This window comes from Oncorhynchus gorbuscha, linkage group LG08, assembly GCF_021184085.1.
Source record: "Oncorhynchus gorbuscha isolate QuinsamMale2020 ecotype Even-year linkage group LG08, OgorEven_v1.0, whole genome shotgun sequence".
Lineage (NCBI taxonomy): Eukaryota > Metazoa > Chordata > Actinopteri > Salmoniformes > Salmonidae > Oncorhynchus > Oncorhynchus gorbuscha.
In genome coordinates, this window is record NC_060180.1 from 76,793,270 (window position 1) to 76,813,324 (window position 20,055).

Sequence of the window (20,055 nt, forward strand, 5' to 3'; positions counted from 1 at the left end):
AACCTAGTATTGTCATATAGACTATTTAGTGAATAGTTCATATTTCATGGACAGACATAGTTTACGTGAGATTTTAGTTCTGCTTGTCGATTAGTGAAGAGTAGTTTAATGTAGACTATATAGATTAGTGAATAGTAATCTCATAGACTATTTAGATTAATGAATAGTAATCTCATGTAGATTATATAGATTAATGAATAGTAATCTCATGTAGATTATATAGATTAATGAATAGTAATCTCCATAGACTATTTAGATTAATGAATAGTAATCTCATGTAGATTATATAGATTAATGAATAGTAATCTCATGTAAATTATATAGATTAATGAATAGTAATCTCCATAGACTATTTAGATTAATGAATAGTAATCTCCATAGACTATTTAGATTAATGAATAGTAATCTCATAGACTATTTAGATTAATGAATAGTAATCTCATGTAGATTATATAGATTAATGAATAGTAATCTCATGTAGATTATATAGATTAATGAATAGTAATCTCATGTAGATTATATAGATTAATGAATAGTAATCTCATGTAGATTATATAGATTAATGAATAGTAATCTCCATAGACTATTTAGATTAATGAATAGTAATCTCATGTAGATTATATAGATTAATGAATAGTAATCTCATGTAAATTATATAGATTAATGAATAGTAATCTCATGTAGATTATATAGATTAATGAATAGTAATCTCCATAGACTATTTAGATTAATGAATAGTAATCTCCATAGACTATTTAGATTAATGAATAGTAATCTCATGTAGATTATATAGATTAATGAATAGTAATCTCATGTAAATTATATAGATTAATGAATAGTAATCTCCATAGACTATTTAGATTAATGAATAGTAATCTCATGTAGATTATATAGATTAATGAATAGTAATCTCATGTAGATTATATAGATTAATGAATAGTAATCTCCATAGACTATTTAGATTAATGAATAGTAATCTCATAGACTATATAGATTAATGAATAGTAATCTCATGTAGATTATATAGATTAATGAATAGTAATCTCATGTAGATTATATAGATTAATGAATAGTAATCTCATGTAGATTATATAGATTAATGAATAGTAATCTCATGTAGATTATATAGATTAATGAATAGTAATCTCCATAGACTATTTAGATTAATGAATAGTAATCTCATGTAGATTATATAGATTAATGAATAGTAATCTCCATAGACTATTTAGATTAATGAATAGTAATCTCCATAGACTATTTAGATTAATGAATAGTAATCTCATGTAGATTATATAGATTAATGAATAGTAATCTCATGTAGATTATATAGATTAATGAATAGTAATCTCATGTAGATTATATAGATTAATGAATAGTAATCTCATAGACTATTTAGTGAATAGCTAGTCTCTGATTTGAGACATATAGGAATAGCTGTAATATTGGTGCTGTTTGGTTTATTGATGTAGCAGAGTTAAAGTGTTATTTATTTCCAGATAACTTCCTGAGTAACACCTACAACCCTGCCAGCAGTAGCAGTTACACGTCATCGTTTCAGAAGGAGATGGGATCAGCTGGACACAGGACCCATCACCTAGCAACCGTAGGAGGCAACTCTGCTAGTAAGTCTCATCTCAACAGACCAGACCAGACAGACCAGACAGACCAGACAACACCAGACCAGACAGACCAGACAGACCAGACCAGACCAGACAGACAGACATGATGGTTTAAGTGCCATTTATTTACAGTATTCAATAATAAAAACATCTACTCTATCTTCCATGTCTTTGTTTCCTTAACTTGCTCTGTCTTTCTGAACTCTTTTCCTAGTTGACCTAAATGAAACTCCTGGGTTGTGTTGAGGAGACAGAATGAGACTCCTGGGTTGTGTTGAGGAGACAGAATGAGACTCCTGGGTTGTGTGAGGAGACAGAATGAGACTCCTGGGTTGTGTTGAGGAGACAGAATGAGACTCCTGGGTTGTGTTGAGGAGACAGAATGAGACTCCTGGGTTGTGTTGAGGAGACAGAATGAGACTCCTGGGTTGTGTTGAGGAGACAGAATGAGACTCCTGGGTTGTGTTGAGGAGACAGAATGAGACTCCTGGGTTGTGTTGAGGAGACAGAATGAGACTCCTGGGTTGTGTTGAGGAGACAGAATGAGACTTGTTGTGTTGAGGAGACAGAATGAGACTCCTGGGTTGTGTTGAGGAGACAAAATGAGACTCCTGGGTTGTGTTGAGGAGACAGAATGAGACTCCTGGGTTGTGTTGAGGAGACCGAATGAGACTTCTGGGTTGTGTTGAGGAGACAAAATGAGACTCCTGGGTTGTGTTGAAGAGACAGAATGAGACTCCTGGGTTGTGTTGAGGAGACAGAATGAGACTCCTGGGTTGTGTTGAGGAGACAGAATGAGACTCCTGGGTTGTGTTGAGGAGACAGAATGAGACTCCTGGGTTGTGTTGAGCTTCCTGCTCTAACGTCTCTACTTTGATCTGACAGAGTACGAGGGATGGAAGACCAAGTCCATGAATCCTCAGATCCCTGGATCTTCTCGCCTCAACAGCAACAGTGGAGGGAAGATCACCTCGTCCAGACCTCCTCCTATCCAGCCTGTTCACGGACGGGTGGACTGGGCCACCAAGTACGGAGGAGGCCACCGGTAGCACAGCCCACTATAGCCATATGACTGAGAAGAGTACCCATTGACCCCACTATAGCCATATGACTGAGAAGAGTACCCATTGACCCCACTGTAGCCATATGACTGAGAAGAGTACCCATGGGACCCCACTATAGCCATATGACTGAGAAGAGTACCCATTGACCCCACTGTAGCCATATGACTGAGAAGAGTACCCATGGGACCCCACTGTAGCCATATGACTGAGAAGAGTACCCATTGACCCCACTGTAGCCATATGACTGAGAAGAGTACCCATTGACCCCACTGTAGCCATATGACTGAGAAGAGTACCCATTGACCCCACTATAGCCATATGACTGAGAAGAGTACCCATTGACCCCACTGTAGCCATATGACTGAGAAGAGAACCCATTGACGGTGTACTTCCTGAATTGAAATGGAATTGGCTCCAACCCTGGTGGGCATTAGAACAGTCAGAACCGTTTCCCCCTATTGAGAATCAACTCCGAGGAAGAATTCAATTTACTGCAGAGCACCGTGAGCGGAGGGATACTCCAACTAGAGAGAAGAGGGACTGTTTCCTGCAGAGCACCGTGAGCGGAGGGATACTCCAACTAGAGAGAAGAGGGACTGTTTCCTGCAGACAACCGTGAGCGGAGGGACACTCCAACTAGAGAGAAGAGGGACTGTTTCCTGCAGAGCACCGTGAGCGGAGGGATACTCCAACTAGAGAGAAGAGGGACTATTTCCTGGCTGTGTTGTGTACACACAGCATCATTCTAGTCTGTTAGCCTGAGTCTCTGGCTGGTGTCCTAAATGGTACCCTCTTCCCTATAGTGCTCTGGTCATAGGTCGTGGACTATAAAGGGTTCCACAGTATGTGATGTCAACTGTTGTCATGTAGCTAGCTAGCATCATTCCAGTCTGTGTACTGTACAATATTTCAGCATTACCTTCAATACATGTTTGTTATTATTTTTCTAGATTTAGGTGAGAGTTGACTAAAAATAAAAGTATTATTTTACTACTGAAGCAGCCAATGAGTTCAAGTTATCCATACTTATTTTCTGTCAGGTAACATTTGTCTGTATATCAAATATAAGTTTTGTTCATTAAAAAAAAGTGCCAAAGCTTGGTCTGGACATTTCTTGAGAAAAAAATATTCGATTAAAAGTCCTTATCTGTGTTTTCTTCTTGCTGAATACTTTTCCGTGTCATTGTATGAGAAGAAGAACCTATTGTTTTGCATTTTCCATATATGATTTTGATTTATAGTCATATAAAATGTTGGTGATTTTTTTTAAATATTTTTTTTAATGTGTAATCTTTCAGAATTAATAACTATGTAAATGTAGTACATTGACAAAGAACAACAGTGAATCATTCTCTGGACAGACACGTCACCTGAGACAAACTTTCATGAATATGGGTGTTTTCATACATGGATATGCTTGTCTAGAGAGGTTTCATTTGTCAGTGGTTCTTTACATGAATGTCAATTCTAGCATCAAATTACTGTGTATATAAAATACATAAACAGTGAATATGAAACATTGAAATTCCTAGATTGTACCCATTTATGAGTCATGTGAATTGTCTTAAGACGCCGGAGTTTTTATGTGTCCCCAACCAATTTAAAAAAATAATATTTAGTACATAATGTTGTCGCTACCATCTCTTATGACCAAAAATAACTTCTGGACATCAGAACTGTGATTACTCACCACGGACTGACGGAATCCTTTTTTTCCTTTACACGAGTCTGACGAGCCCGACGTGAATGATATACTGCTTTCTCGGGAACAGGCCCAGATCCCCGTGATTTGTGTGAAGAGTAGGCAGAGAAAAAGGGGCTGGAGGGCGGGCTGCGTTCTGAGAATTCTTAGGTGATCGAATAAACCCCCACTTCCTTCCATTCTGCTAGGAAACATGCAATCTTTGGAAAATAAAATAGATGACCTACGCAGAATATAAAACTACCAACATGACATTCAAAACTGTAATATCTTATGCTTCACGGAGACGTGGCAGAACGACAACACTATCAACACATATATGGTTATCCGGTAGAACCGGTAGAACAGTGGCATATGGTAAGACCAGGAACGGTGGAATATGAGCTATTCCTCGCCTGAGGTAGAGTATCTCATGATAAGCTGTAGACCACACTATCTACCTAGAGAGTTTTCAGCTGTATTATTTGTAGCTGTTTACATACCACCACATTCAGAGGCTGGCACTAAGACAGCATTGAATGAGCTGTATTCCGCCACAAGCAAACAAGAAAACGCTCATCCAGAGGCAGTGCTCCTAGTGGCCGGGGACTTTAATGCAGGGAAACTTAAATCCATTTTACCAAATTTCTTTCAGCATGTTAAATGTGCAACCAGAGGAAAAGGAATTCTAGACCACCTTTACTCCACATAGAGATGTGTACAAAGCTCTCCCTCACTCACCATTTGGCAAATCTGACCTTAATTCTATCCTCCTGATTCCTGGTTACGAGCTAAAATTAAAGCAGGAAGCACCAGTGACTAGATCAATAAAAAGTGGTCAGATGAAGCAGATGCTAAACTACAGGACTGTTTTGCACAGACTGGAATATGTTCCAGGATTCCTCCGATGGCATTGAGGAGTACACCACATCAGTCACTGGCTTCATCAATAAGTGCATTGATGACGTCGTCCCCACAGTGACCGTACGTACATACCCCAACCAGAAGCCATGGATTACAGGCAACATCCGCACTGAGCTAACGGCTAGAGATTCCGCTGTCAAGGAGCAGGAAGCTGATAAGAAATCCCGCTATGCCCTCCTGACGAACCATCAAACAGGCAAAGCGTCAATACAGGACTAAGATCGAATCGTACTACACCGGCTCTGACGCTCGTGTCGTAGAGAATTGTTTCAGAAATATAATACTCTCAGAAGAACTTTGTGAATTCAATGTAGACTTTGATACAAGTTATTAAGAGCCGTGCTGGTCCGCGGAATAGCCGCCCCTTCTTAGCACTGGCTTTGCTTTTATACATAGTATTTGTGTACATCACATATGCAAATAAAATTACTCCCCCTTAGTATCTGCTTTTGGTTACAACGATGGCAGAACTCTTTCCATGTTCTAAAAATAATGTATATACTGCATGCCCATGTTTTACGTGTTAGTCATCAGTTATCTTGCCTACATCCTTCTTCCTGTACCCTGCTGACCACAGCACGTTCAGCTGTCATGAATGCACGTATGGTCTCGGTTAATGTATTCTTTCAAAAATAGAGTATGGTGTCATAAGGCCTGGGTGTCATCTTCTCTTAACGTGCATGTCCTTGCTATTTCAGCCTTGCAACCAGACCTATGTAATGCTCAGCTCTCTCCTCAATGGTTCGCTCCAACACTTGTCGGATGTGGCAGGGCTTGCAAACCATTGCAGAATACAAAGAGAAGCACGGCCGCGAGCTGCCCAGTGACACGAGCATACCAGACGAGCTAAACTACTTCTATGCTCGCTTTGAGGCAAATAACACTGAAACATACATGAGAGCACCAGCTGTTCCAGAAGACTGTGTGATCACACTCTCCGCAGCCGATGTGAGTAAGACCTTTAAACAGGGATGGCGAACTATGTATTTTTGTAAATAACAGCTGGTGCACGATATCTAAGGAAGTCTCGAGCTATTTCTCGCCACAGGGCCTGACGAATTACCACAATGTATACTCTGAGCATGCGCTGACCAACTGGCAAGTGTCTTCACTGATATTTTCAACCTCTCCCTGACCTAGTCTGTAATACCAACATGATTTAAAAAGACCACCATAGTCCCTGTGCCCAAAAACACTAAGGTAATCTGCCTAAATGACTACCGACCTGTAGCACTCACTTCTGTAGCGATGAAGTGCTTTGAAAGGCTGGTCATGGCTTACATCAACACCATTTTCCCAGAACGTTAGACCCAATCATTTGCATACCACCCCAACAGATCCACAGATGATGCCATCTCTCTTGCACTCCACACTGCCCTTTCCCACCTGGACAAAAGGAACACCTATGCTAAAGACCCTGGGACTAAACACCTCCCTCTGCAACTGGATCCTGGACTTGCTGACGGGCCGCCCCCAGGTGGTAAGGGTAGGTAACAACACATCCACCACGCTGATCCTCAAATCAGGGGCCCCTCAGGGGTGCGTACTCAGTCCTCTCTTGTACTCACCGTTCACTCATGACTGAACTGCCAGGCACGACTCCAACACCATCATTAAGTTGGGGCAAACTTAGGCCTGATCACCGACAACGATGAACTTAGGCCTGATCACCGACAACGATGAGACGGCCTATAGGCAGGAGGTCAGAAACCTGGCCGTGTGGTGCCAGGACAACAACCTCTCCCTCAACGTGATCAAGACAAAGGAGATGATTGTGGACTACAGGAAAAAGGGGACCGAGCACACCCCCCATTCTCATCGATGGGGCTGTAGTGGAGCAGGTTGAGAGATTCAATTATTATGTTTGCGTATTTTTCTAGCAGTATATCATGAAGATATCTTGTTGATGTGGTTATGTTTTCTGGCATCACCGTACTGTCTATTCTCTTTAATGTCCCGTACTGTCTATTCTCTTTCATCTCTCTCGATGGTGTGCAGCTGTAGAACTTTTTGAGGATCTGAGGACCCATGCCAAATCTATTCAGTCTCTTGAGGGGGAATAGGTTATGTCATGCCCTCTGGGGTATCGTTGAGTGTAGAGGTGGATAAGATGTTTGTGACACCCACCATTTGGTGAGACACAGACCCGGGAGAAATGGGGAAAGGGAGTATACCCTGTCTGTCTTGTTGAGCTTCGACATGGAGTTTCTACCTGGTAAAGTCAGGCTAGGGTATATTAGCTATTTGGTGAGGGTGTTTGTTCCGAACCCGCTACGGGGCTTTAGGTGCCAAGGATTTGGACATGTAGCAACAGTATGTAGAAGGGAGGTCCCAGGAAGTAGAAAGTGTGCAGGAGGTCAGAGGGAGTGTGAAGTTGGGGTTGAGAAAGCACTGTGTGTAAACTGTGAATTGCCTAATGCAGCTGGGGGTCTGAAGTGCCCTGTACTAGAGAGAGAGACAAGTTGAGATTGCCAGAGTTCGAGTGAGGAAGAAGGTTTCATATGCTGAGGCAGTAAGGCAAGTAGAGGATTGCTCAAGGATGAGGGATTTGATTGGGAGCCCCCCATTGAGGCCCGAAGAGAGAGATCCAGAGAAAATGAATTTGAGTAAGGTTGAATTTCATACATTTATAACCATGGTAATCAACTGCACTGCATTGATGGAACGGAAATCACAGAAGATAGATGTGGTAGTCGCAGCAGCAGATAAATATTTGGATGAGAAAAATTTCAGTGCAGAAGATCTACAGGACGTTGAGAGAAGGGGTTCAACCCTGACGGCCTCCTGTAGGCTCGTTTAGGGCCAAATAAATGGTAGGGGGGGGGTGCAAGGTGCAGTGTTAGACGGAGGTACAATAAAAAAAATCCCTCATTTTAAAAATATATATATATATATTTTTTTTTAAATTTATTATTATGTTTGTTTTTTTAACAAAATGTGCAATCTGCACTCTGACCTGCGATGGGCAGCAATATACAACACAGCATTCAGTCCGCCGGGGAAATTCACACGAAGAAGAAGAAGAAGAAGGAGAAGGAGCAGAAGAAGTTGGTTGTCAGTCTGAGAGTAAATAACCGTCAACTGGTCGCTGGCTGGAGATTTCACGTTTATCCGTGAAGGAAAAGACGTTGCATTCGTGGTGAATGAGTAGGTAAAAGACAATGGTCGTACTATAAGCGTCGTTAGCTAACTAACTAACTACCCACAGATAGTTTTGCTACTAGCGAATGTTAATGGTTTGCTAGCTGGCTTAAAAAACACCGAAGTAGCGTTAGCTACCTCAAGGGAGGCGGTTTATGCTTGTCACGAAATGGTTGCCGCAAATCCACTATCTGTGTAATGTTAGCTATTTTAGCAAAAAATATATAGTGGTAACTTCACTAACTAGTTCACTACTAGCCTCTGCCGTTTCAATATTATTATTATTTTTTAGCTACGTTAACTCACATGACCTGCTGCACCTGCTTTAAGTTAGCAACTTTAAGTTGAACTTACTAACGCTGGTTAGTAGTGTTAACTAGCTGACGTTTAGCGTAGCAACATCACTAGCTGGCTATCTAGCTAACGTTAGTCTGTCGTCTTCTGTTTTGCCCCAGATCTCTTGGGACGGTTTAATTCCTCCGGTTAGGGGTGTTTTACAACTATCGGTATGTTCGGGAAGAAGAAGAGGGCTCCTTTGCCGAAGGGCCAGGGCGCAGCTGCAGCCAAACAGGTGAGAGGGACACATCACCTGTGTGTGTGTCACAACGTACAATGACAACGAGGAGGCTGGCTGGCTAACCTCTCTCTCTCTCTCTCACACACACACACTAGTTATCCTATATCACCATTCACCTTCCTTGGTTCCAGATGGGTTTGTTTGTGGACTTCAACCCAGAGGAGATGACGCAGGACATGGATGATCCGACCGTGGATGATGCTGATCTAGAAGCAGAGTTATCAGCTCTCACTGGGGGCAAGCCTGCTGGAGGGAGACTACAGCAGAAAGGTAAGTCTTCACACACTGTGTTGTACCCGTGGTTAGAGGGGCGGCAGGTAGCCTAATGGTTAGAGGGGGCGGCGGGTAGCCTAGTGGTTGGAGGGGCGGCAGGTAGCCTAGTGGTTGGAGGGGCGGCGGGTAGCCTAGTGGTTGGAGGGGCGGCGGGTAGCCTAGTGGTTGGAGGGGCGGCAGGTAGCCTAGTGGTTGGAGGGCGGCAGGTAGCCTAGTGGTTGGAGGGGCGGCGGGTAGCCTAGTGGTTGGAGGGTCGGCATGTAGCCTAGTGGTTGGAGGGGCGGCGGGTAGCCTAGTGGTTGGAGCCTAGTGGTTGGAGGGGCGGCGGGTAGCCTAGTGGTTGGAGGGGGTAGCGTGGTTGGAGGGGCGGGTAGCCTAGTGGTTGGAGGGCGGCGGGTAGCCTAGTGGTTGGAGGGCGGCGGTAGCCTAGGGTTGGAGTAGCCTAGTGGTTGGAGGGGCGGCGGGTAGCCTAGTGGTTGGAGGGCGGCGGGTAGCCTAGTGGTTGGAGGGCGGCCTAGGGTAGCCTAGTGGTTGGAGGGGCGGCGGTAGCCTAGTGGTTGGAGCCTAGCCTAGTGGTTGGAGGGGCGGCACAGGTAGCCTAGTGGTTGGAGGGGCGGCACAGGTAGCCTAGTGGTTGGAGGGGCGGCACAGGTAGCCTAGTGGTTGGAGGGGCGGCGGGTAGCCTAGTGGTTGGAGGGGCGGCGGGTAGCCTAGTGGTTGGAGGGGCGGCACAGGTAGCCTAGTGGTTGGAGGGGCGGCACAGGTAGCCTAGGTAGCCTAGTGGTTGGAGGGGCGGCAGGTAGCCTAGTGGTTGGAGGGGCCTGGTGGTTGGAGGGGCGGCAGGTAGCCTAGTGGTTGGAGCGGCAGGTAGCCTAGTGGTTGGAGGGCGGCAGGTAGCCTAGGGAGGGCGTGGTTGGAGGGGGCGGCAGGTAGCCTAGTGGTTGGAGGGGCGGCAGGTAGCCTAGTGGTTGGAGGGGCGGCAGGTAGCCTAGTGGTTGGAGGGGCGGCAGCCCTAGTGGTTGGAGGGGCGGCAGGTAGCCTAGTGGTTGGAGGGCGGCAGGTAGCCTAGGCTAGCCCGCCGCCCCTGGTTGGAGGGCGGCAGGTAGCCTAGGGTTACCCGCCTCTAACCACCCCCCTCTAACCACTAGGCTACCCGCCGCCCCCTCTAACCACTAGGCTACCCGCCGCCCCTCCAACCACTAGGCTACCCGCCGCCCCCTCTAACCGAAAGGTTGCAAGATCGAATCCCCGAGCTGACACGGTAAAAATCTATCGTTCTGCCCCTGGACAAGGCAGTTAGCCCACTGTTCCTCTGTAGCCCGTCATTGTAAATAAGAATTTGTTCTTAAATGACTTGCCCAGTTAAATAAAGTTAAAATAAATAAAAATACAAGAACTATACAGCTTTCAGGAAGTATTCATACCACTTGACTTTCTCACCCATCTACCCACAATACCCCATAATGACACAGTGAAAAACATGTCTGTAGAAATTGTAGCAAATTTATTTGAAAATAAATACGGAAATATCTCTCCTAAGTATTCACACCTTTGGCGCCGATTTTAAAGTAATAATAATAATATATGCCATTTAGCAGACGCTTTTATCCAAAGCGACTTACAGTCATGTGTGCATACATTCTACGTATGGGTGGTCCCGGGGATCGAACCCATTACCCTGGCGTTACAAGCGCCATGCTCTACCAACTGAGCTACAGAAGGATGCTTTGAGTCTTCTTGGGTCTTCTATCGGCTTTGCACATCTGGATTAGGGTTTTTTATTCCATTCTTCTTTGCATATTTCTCAAACTCTGTTATTAAGTTCGATGGGAGAGTCGGTGAATAGCAATCTTCAAGTCTTTCCATAGATTTTCAATGGGATTTATGTCTGGGCTGTGGCTGGGCCACTCAATGATTTATACATTCTAGTTCCGTAGAAATTCCAGCGTTGCTTTGGCTCTATGCTTGTGGTCATTGTTCTGTTGGAATGTAAATCTTTGCCCCAGTGTAAGATTGTTTGCCCTCTAAAGCAGGTTTTCATCATGCATTTGGCTGTGTTTGGCTCCATTCATTGTTCCCCTTCTATCCTTATTGTGTCCCAGAACTTGCTGCTGAAAAGCATCCCCATTGCATGGTTCTGCCACCACCATGCTTCACGGAAGGGATGGTGTTAAATGGGTGATGAGCTGTGTCTGGTTTTCTCCAGACACAGCACTTTTCATTCAGGCTCGAGAGTTCAATTTGTCTCATCAGACCACAGAATATTTTGCCTTGTGTTTTTCACGTGCCTTTTTGCAAACTCCTGACATGCTGTCATGTGCTTTTTTCTCAGGAGTGTCTTCAGTCTGGCCACTCCCCCCATAAAGCCCAGATTGGTGTAGTGCTGTAGAGACTGTTGTCCTTCTGGAAGTTTCTCCCATCTCAGCCAAGGAACTCTGTAGTTCCTCTCAGTGATCATTGGGTTCTTGGTCACCTCCCTGACCAAGGGCCTTCTTGCCCGGTTGTTCAGTTTGGTCAGACAGCCAGGTCTAGGCAGAGTCTGAGTAGTTCCCTATTTTTCCCTTTTCCCAGTAAAGGTGACCTCTGTGCTGTTTGGAAACCTTCAACATTCAAGAAACTGTTTTATACCCTTCCCCAGATATACTGTATTCCAAATCGCACATCTATCTCTGTGATCTACGGACAGTTCCTTGGACTTCATGGTTTTGTGTCTGACATCTCAACTGTGGGACTTTTTAAAAAAAAAAAAATTATATATAGACAAGTGTTTATTTTTTTCATTAAAAAAAAAAATCATGTTCAAACAATTGAATTGGCAACAGGTGTACTCGATGGAGATGAGGTATTGTGTAGAGATGGGTGACAGAATTTTTTTTTTTTATTTAATCCATTTTGATTTCGGATTGTAAACACCAGAGTGTCAAGGGGTATGAATACTTTTTGAAGGCACTCTATCTCTACTTTAATTAAATGAGATACAATTTCAAAGTAAAAAAAAAACATTTGCGATGAAATCCGCGTTAGGGAACAACGCCACTGCCTTCCTTGTTTTTGTTTTTGTTGATGAACGGAGGTGAGGAGCGCCCAGCAGTGTGGTTAAAACATTACTCTTTGAGGGTCATAGGTCATCATTGTGATCACGTCTTTAAAAAAAAAACACACAAGATGGAATACCCCCCCGCCATGTTAATTTATAATATTCCTCCCACTGATTACACCACTGATATGTTTCACTAATTGATCTCTCTCTGTCATAATTGATATGTCTGTCCTAGCCCCCTTACCTATGGAGAATATAGCCAGAATGGCAGAGGAGTGTATGAAGGATATATACGATGATGATGATGATGATGATAACCTGGAAGATGATGAAGATTTACTGGTAACTGTTTGGGTTTATTTCAATCTATTTTTGATCATCTTTTACTTTGTGTGTGTGTGTGTGTGTGTGTGTGTGTGTGTGTGTGTGTGTGTGTGTGTGTGTGTGTGACAAACTGTGCTGTGTTAGTGTTGCGTTGAACCTATGGTAAACATGTTCTGTTTGTGCCTGACTGTTACTATGTTACCAGGCTGAGCTGCAGGAAGTGGTGGGTGACGAGGAAACGGAGGATCATGTGACACCCACCTCCACGGAAGAGCCTCCGCAATCACCACCCCAGGTAAACTAACATGACATCATCTGCCTATACAAACACTGAGTTGTATCCTGCAATTCCAGCGTGTGACTTCTTAGTTTTGACGGTGTAACCTGTGTGTGTGAAATACTGAAGCACTAATGGGCTTGTTGCTCACGTCTCTATGCAAACACTCACTTACATTTCCGTTCTCAACAGACTCTGGCAAACCAAGTGGAGTGAAATACTATTTTTACAATACTGAAATGTGTGAATCCTCTCTCCCTTATGCGACTACTGTTTTTGTGTCCGTTTGAAATGGCCCAAGTTAATAGTAGCACATGAAATGGACTGCTTGTGTTAGATTGTGTACAGGTATAATATTGATGCTTATGCTGTGATAATGTGCTGCAACATTCGGACGTGGTCTTGGCAACCCGGGCTTACGTTGGGACGTAGTCTTGGCGACCCGGGCTTACGTTGGGACGTAGTCTTGGCGACCCGGGCTTACTTTGGGACGTAGTCTTGGCGACCCGGGCTTACTTTGGGACGTAGTCTTGGCGACCCGGGCTTCTGTTGGGACGTAGTCTTGGCGACCCGGGCTTCTGTTGGGACGTAGTCTTGGCAACCCGGGCTTCTGTTGGGACGTAGTCTTGGCAACCCGGGCTTGGGCCGGGACGTAGTCTTGGCAACCCGGGCTTGGGGCCGGGACGTAGTCTTGGCAACCCGGGCTTCTGTTGGGGACGTAGTCTTGGCAACCCGGGCTTCTGTTGGGACGGTCTTGGCGGGACGTAGTCTTGGCAACCCGGTTGGGACTTCTTGGCGGCTTCTGTTGGGACGGGGCACCCGGGCTTGCGGCCGGGACGTAGTCTTGGCAACCCGGGCTTGCGGCCGGGACGTAGTCTTGGCAACCCGGGCTTGCGGCCGGGACGTAGTCTTGGCAACCCGGAAGGTCACATGCAGTGCCTTGAGAAAGTATTGAAGATGTATTACATGTTATTGGCCTGCACACAATACCCCATAATGTCAACGTGGAATTATGTTTTGGTATTTTTTTAGTATTTTTTTTTAATGAAAATTATTTGTCAAACCAACATAAGTGAATGAGTAAAAATATGCTAAATAAGTTACATGGACTCACACTGTGTGCACTCATCGTGTTTAACATGATTTCTGAATGACTACCTCATCTCAGTACCCCACACATACAATTATCTGTAAGGTCCCTCAGTTGAACAGTCATTTTAAATACAGATTCAACCACAAAGACCAGGGAGGTTTTCCAATGCCTCCCAAAGAAGGGCACCTATTGGTCGATGGGGTTTAACAAACAAAAAAAACAGAGCATTAATTGAATATCCCTTTTATTAAGTTATTATTTTACATTTTGGTTGGCGTTTCAATACACCCAGTCACTACAGGCGTCCTTCCTAACTCAGTTGCTGTAGAAGAAGGAAACCCAAGTTTTGTATAGATGTATGAGAGAAAATAAATGTAATGCATTTTGAATGGTCTATTACACAATAAAAAAATGTGTGCAATAAGTCAAGGGGTATGAATACTTCTTGAAGACGGCACTGTAACCTGCATTTACAGTACTTCACAGTACACATGAACACTGAATGAATCAAACTTGTTTGTCGTTCTTCTCAGTTGGCTCCTCCTGCGGTACCCGGCAGTCTGCAGCACACCTTGGAGGAGAGACTGAGGATGTACCGGACAGCTGTCGCTCACGCCAAGGCCTCAGGGGAATCGTCTAAAGCTCGGAGATACGACAGAGGGATCCAGGTGGCGATAAACTCTCTCTCATGTCCTGTTGTGTTTAGTGTAGAGCTGGAGCAAAAACATGTACTCCTTGTTGCTTTCCAGAGCCTATATTCACAAAGCTTCTCAAGAGTAAACACTGATCTAGAATCAGTTTGCCCTTTAAAAAAAATAAAAATCATAATTAATAAGATCATATGGTCAGGAAGGACCTGATCCAAGATCAGCACGGTCCACTACGCTGAGACAATTTGCTAATGGTTCTAGCAGGAAGATTCGGATCTAAAGTCCGAAAACCTTTTCCGTCTCCTTATCTCTGTGCTTCTCCACAGAGCCTGGAGTCCATGCTGGTCTCATTGAAGAAGGGGAGGAAGGTGGATGAGGCTGACATCCCCCCACCTGTAGCCGGTGGAGCCCCAACCTCCACCGCCCCCCCACGACGTGCTCCTCCCCCTCCACCCTCTGGTCTTGAACCTGAACCGACACCTCCACAACAGCAGGGGGAGCCAGAGGCTGCTGCTCCTGCTGAAATGTTACCCATACCTGCTTCACCTGAGGCAGTATCACCCAGCAGTGAGGAGGAGCTGTCTATCTCCACCCTGGCCACTGTCAGCAGCCATCCTAGCACTGAGGGAGAGGAAGAGACTGGACAGGCCAGCACAGGTCACACAGGAAGTCAATCATTTCAATCAACTTATTTTTTTACCATGAAGGCTCCTGAAATTTACCACAGATTAGATAAATGAGAACAGTAAATGTGGTTGCTGTGTTTCTCTACCCCTCCTGGGATGTGGTTGCTGTGTTTCTCTACACCTGGGATGTGGTTGCTGTGTTTCTCTACACCTGGGATGTGGTTGCTGTGTTTCTCTACACCTCCTGGGATGTGGTTGCTGTGTTTCTCTACACCTCCTGGGATGTGGTTGCTGTGTTTCTCTACACCTCCTGGGATGTGGTTGCTGTGTTTCTCTACCCCTCCTGGGATGTGGTTGCTGTGTTTCTCTACCCCTCCTGGGATGTGGTTGCTGTGTTTCTCTACCCCTCCTGGGATGTGGTTGCTGTGTTTCTCTACCCCTCCTGGGATGTGGTTGCTGTGTTTCTCTACCCCTCCTGGGATGTGGTTGCTGTGTTTCTCTACCCCTCCTGGGATGTGGTTGCTGTGTTTCTCTACACCTCCTGGGATGTGGTTGCTGTGTTTCTCTACACCTCCTGGGATGTGGTTGCTGTGTTTCTCTACACCTCCTGGGATGTGGTTGCTGTGTTTCTCTACACCTCCTGGGATGTGGTTGCTGTGTTTCTCTACACCTCCTGGGATGTGGTTGCTGTGTTTCTCTACACCTCCTGGGATGTGGTTGCTGTGTTTCTCTACCCCTCCTGGGATGTGGTTGCTGTGTTTCTCTACCCCTCCTGGGATGTGGTTGCTGTGTTTCTCTACACCTCCTGGGATGTGGTTGCTGTGTTTCTCTACACCTCCTGGGATGTGGTTGCTGTGTTTCTCTACACCTCCTGGGATGTGGTTGTGATTGCTGTGTTTCTCTGCGTGTGTGTTCTCCTCTGATCCCACAGTAGGCGAGGCTACGAAGGTGATGCTGTTAGGCAGACAGAGAGAGTATAAAGTGGCAGCTCTGAAAGCCAAGCAGCAAGGAGACATGGAACAAGTCAAACTCTACTTCAGGACCAGCAAGGTCACTGTTTTTATGTTTTTGGGATCAAAAAGTGTTGACATTTTTAAAGAATAGGTCTATAGCTTAGGCTCTTCCAGGAATAAGCTAGGGGGGTAATGTATTATCTTAGGCTCTTCCAGGAATAAGCTAGGGGGGTGATGTATTATCTTAGGCTCTTCCAGGAATAATCTAGGGGGGTAATGTATTATTTTAGGCTCTTCCAGGAATAATCTAGGGGGTAATGTATTATTTTAGGCTCTTCTAGGAATAATCTAGGGGGTAATGTATTATTTTAGGCTCTTCCAGGAATAATCTAGGGGGTAATGTATTATCTTAGGCTCTTCCAGGAATAATCTAGGGGGGGGGGTAATGTATGATCTTAGGCTCTTCCAGGAATAATCTAGGGGGGTAATGTATTATCTTAGGCTCTTCCAGGAATAATCTAGGGGGGGGTAATGTATGATCTTAGGCTCTTCCAGGAATAAGCTAGGGGGGTAATGTATGATCTCTTGGGGATGAACCTGGTCAAGGTTTTGTGGTCCATCCTCTATGTACAACTCTGGCAGTTATCTGACTAAGTGATGCATGGAGATTCTTAACAGCAGCCTTGTCGCCTACTATAGAATTTGGAGGAGAGATGTTCTGTGTTCACTAGGGCAGCTGGAGGAGAGATGTTCTGTGTTCACTAGGGCAGCTGGAGGAGAGATGTTCTGTGTTCACTAGGGCAGCTGGAGGAGAGCTGTTCTGTGTTCACTAGGGCAGCTGGAGGAGAGCTGTTCTGTGTTCACTAGGGCAGCTGGAGGAGAGCTGTTCTGTGTTCACTAGGGCAGCTGGAGGAGAGCTGTTCTGTGTTCACTAGGGCAGCTGGAGGAGAGCTGTTCTGTGTTCACTAGGCCAGCTGGAGGAGAGATGTTCTGTGTTCACTAGGGCAGCTGGAGGAGAGATGTTCTGTGTTCACTAGGGCAGCTGGAGGAGAGATGTTCTGTGTTCACTAGGGCAGCTGGAGGAGAGATGTTCTGTGTTCACTAGGGCAGCTGGAGGAGAGATGTTCTGTGTTCACTAGGGCAGCTGGAGGAGAGATGTTCTGTGTTCACTAGAGCAGCTGGAGGAGAGATGGTCTGTGTTCACTAGGGCAGCTGGAGGAGAGATGTTCTGTGTTCACTAGGGCAGCTGGAGGAGAGATGTTCTGTGTTCACTAGAGCAGCTGGAGGAGAGATGTTCTGTGTTCACTAGGGCAGCTGGAGGAGAGATGTTCTGTGTTCACTAGGGCAGCTGGAGGAGAGATGTTCTGTGTTCACTAGGGCAGCTGGAGGAGAGATGTTCTGTGTTCACTGGGGCAGCTGGAGGAGAGATGTTCTGTGTTCACTGGGGCAGCTGGAGGAGAGATGTTCTGTGTTCACTGGGGCAGCTGGAGGAGAGATGTTCTGTGTTCACTGGGGCAGCTGGAGGAGAGATGTTCTGTGTTCACTGGGGCAGCTGGAGGAGAGATGTTCTGTGTTCACTGGGGCAGCTGGAGGAGAGATGTTCTGTGTTCACTAGGCCAGCTGGAGGAGAGATGTTCTGTGTTCACTAGAGCAGCTGGAGGAGAGATGTTCTGTGTTCACTAGAGCAGCTGGAGGAGAGATGTTCTGTGTTCACTAGGGCAGCTGGAGGAGAGATGTTCTGTGTTCACTAGAGCAGCTGGAGGAGAGATGTTCTGTGTTCACTAGGGCAGCTGGAGGAGAGATGTTCTGTGTTCACTAGGGCAGCTGGAGGAGAGATGTTCTGTGTTCACTAGGGCAGCTGGAGGAGAGATGTTCTGTGTTCACTGGGGCAGCTGGAGGAGAGATGTTCTGTGTTCACTGGGGCAGCTGGAGGAGAGATGTTCTGTGTTCACTGGGGAGAGCTGGAGGAGAGATGTTCTGTGTTCACTGGGGCAGCTGGAGGAGAGATGTTCTGTGTTCACTGGGGCAGCTGGAGGAGAGATGTTCTGTGTTCACTGGGGCAGCTGGAGGAGAGATGTTCTGTGTTCACTGGGGCAGCTGGAGGAGAGATGTTCTGTGTTCACTGGGGCAGCTGGAGGAGAGATGTTCTGTGTTCACTGGGGCAGCTGGAGGAGAGATGTTCTGTGTTCACTGGGGCAGCTGGAGGAGAGATGTTCTGTGTTCACTGGGGCAGCTGGAGGAGAGATGTTCTGTGTTCACTGGGGCAGCTGGAGGACAGATGTTCTGTGTTCACTAGGGCAGCTGGAGGAGAGATGTTCTGTGTTCACTGGGGCAGCTGGAGGAGAGATGTTCTGTGTTCACTAGGGCAGCTGGAGGAGAGATGTTCTGTGTTCACTAGGGCAGCTGGAGGAGAGATGTTCTGTGTTCACTGGGGCAGCTGGAGGAGAGATGTTCTGTGTTCACTGGGGCAGCTGGAGGAGAGATGTTCTGTGTTCACTGGGGCAGCTGGAGGAGAGATGTTCTGTGTTCACTGGGGCAGCTGGAGGACAGATGTTCTGTGTTCACTGGGGCAGCTGGAGGACAGATGTTCTGTGTTCACTAGGGCAGCTGGAGGAGAGATGTTCTGTGTTCACTAGGGCAGCTGGAGGAGAGATGTTCTGTGTTCACTTGGGCAGCTGGAGGAGAGAGGTGTTCACTAGGGCAGCTGGAGGAGAGATGTTCTCTGTGTGTTAAACTGGGGCAGCTGGAGGAGTTGTTTGAGTCCATCTGTATCTGTGTCTCTTCTGCTTCCTTTCTCTCTGTCCTGTTCCTCACTGAGGCCCTGGAGTTATCTGGGGCATGCAAACCATGTAGGAGGTCAACAAAGACTGCCATTGTGATATCTTGTTGTTGTTTGCAGAGGTTTGACGCGGTGATCGAAGCGTTGGAGAAGGGGCAGGAGGTGGACCTGAGTTGCCTGCCACCCTCACTATCCTCGGGTAAGGAGTGACCACAGGGCTGATCTGAAATGACACCCTATTCCCTATGTAGTGCACTACTTTAGGCCAGAGCCCTATCAGAACCACTGCATTATTATAGGGAATGGAGACATTTTGGAAAAAGATGGAGTTAAAGTTGACCTTCTCGAAGATGTTATATATTTTTTAAATATTTGTTTCGTCATAATTTATCATCCTTTGCTCTGTCTTTAGGGGTCATCTCAGCCTTATCTGGCCCAGAAAAAGAACCCGGTCCTGGACAGGCGTCAAGCCCCAATCCCCCTGCCTCCACACCTCCAGCCCCCTCTGCTGTCCCGGCCCAACCTAAAGACGTCCTGGAGGCCCTGGAGCAGCGGAGAGACCGGTATCAGGAGGCCTGCGCCCAGGCCAAAGCCAGCGGAGACGACCGCAAGGCCCGCATGCACGAGCGCATCGCCAAGGTAACGCCTCCTAAGACCAACCAATAATTTTCTATTTGTACTCTGTCTCTTTAAAAAAACGAGGTTTTGCCACCAGAGACCCTGGGTTCGCGCCCAGGCTCTGTCGTAACCGACCGGGAGGTCCGTGGGGCGACGCACAATTGGCCTAGCGTCGCCCGGGTTAGGGAGGGGTTGGTCGGTAGGGGTGTCCTTGTCTCATCGCGCACCAGCGACTCCTGTGGCTGGCTGGCTGCAGTGTGCGCTAGCCAAGGTTGCCAAGTGCACGGTGTTTCCTCTGAAACATTGGTGCGGCTTCAAAGTTGGATGGCACTGTGTTAAGAAGCAGTGCGGCTTGGTTGGGTTGTGTATCGGAGGACGCATGACTTTCAACCTTCGTCTCTCCCGAGCCCGTACGG

The 20,055-nt window shown here is 46.1% G+C and overlaps 2 protein-coding genes across 4 annotated transcripts in view; both read left to right on the forward strand.

Annotated features, from left to right (window-relative positions):
• The window catches only part of LOC124040702 (serine/threonine-protein kinase MAK-like), a 44,493-nt gene extending 40,709 nt beyond the window's left edge, over nucleotides 1-3,784 (forward strand). Inside the window, exons 13-14 of the mRNA XM_046357777.1 lie at nucleotides 1,497-1,622; nucleotides 2,505-3,784. Coding sequence (XP_046213733.1) covers nucleotides 1,497-1,622; nucleotides 2,505-2,668 — 290 coding nt within the window. The 3' untranslated portion in view covers nucleotides 2,669-3,784. The remainder of the gene's footprint in view (nucleotides 1-1,496; nucleotides 1,623-2,504) is intronic.
• A 4,489-nt stretch (nucleotides 3,785-8,273) lies between these two features.
• cc2d1b (coiled-coil and C2 domain containing 1B) overlaps nucleotides 8,274-20,055 on the forward strand; it is a 28,249-nt gene continuing 16,467 nt past the window's right edge. The window contains exons 1-10 of one of the 3 annotated variants that reach the window (XM_046360599.1): nucleotides 8,274-8,435; nucleotides 8,885-9,000; nucleotides 9,138-9,276; nucleotides 12,555-12,661; nucleotides 12,849-12,938; nucleotides 14,547-14,681; nucleotides 14,990-15,320; nucleotides 16,221-16,339; nucleotides 19,142-19,220; nucleotides 19,434-19,660. In XM_046360599.1, coding sequence (XP_046216555.1) covers nucleotides 8,938-9,000; nucleotides 9,138-9,276; nucleotides 12,555-12,661; nucleotides 12,849-12,938; nucleotides 14,547-14,681; nucleotides 14,990-15,320; nucleotides 16,221-16,339; nucleotides 19,142-19,220; nucleotides 19,434-19,660 — 1,290 coding nt within the window. In that variant the 5' untranslated portion in view covers nucleotides 8,274-8,435; nucleotides 8,885-8,937. Of the gene's footprint in view, nucleotides 8,440-8,884; nucleotides 9,001-9,137; nucleotides 9,277-12,554; nucleotides 12,662-12,848; nucleotides 12,939-14,546; nucleotides 14,682-14,989; nucleotides 15,321-16,220; nucleotides 16,340-19,141; nucleotides 19,221-19,433; nucleotides 19,661-20,055 lie in introns of all 3 variants that reach the window. The other 2 variants (XM_046360598.1, XM_046360600.1) reach the window with 2 other exon arrangements.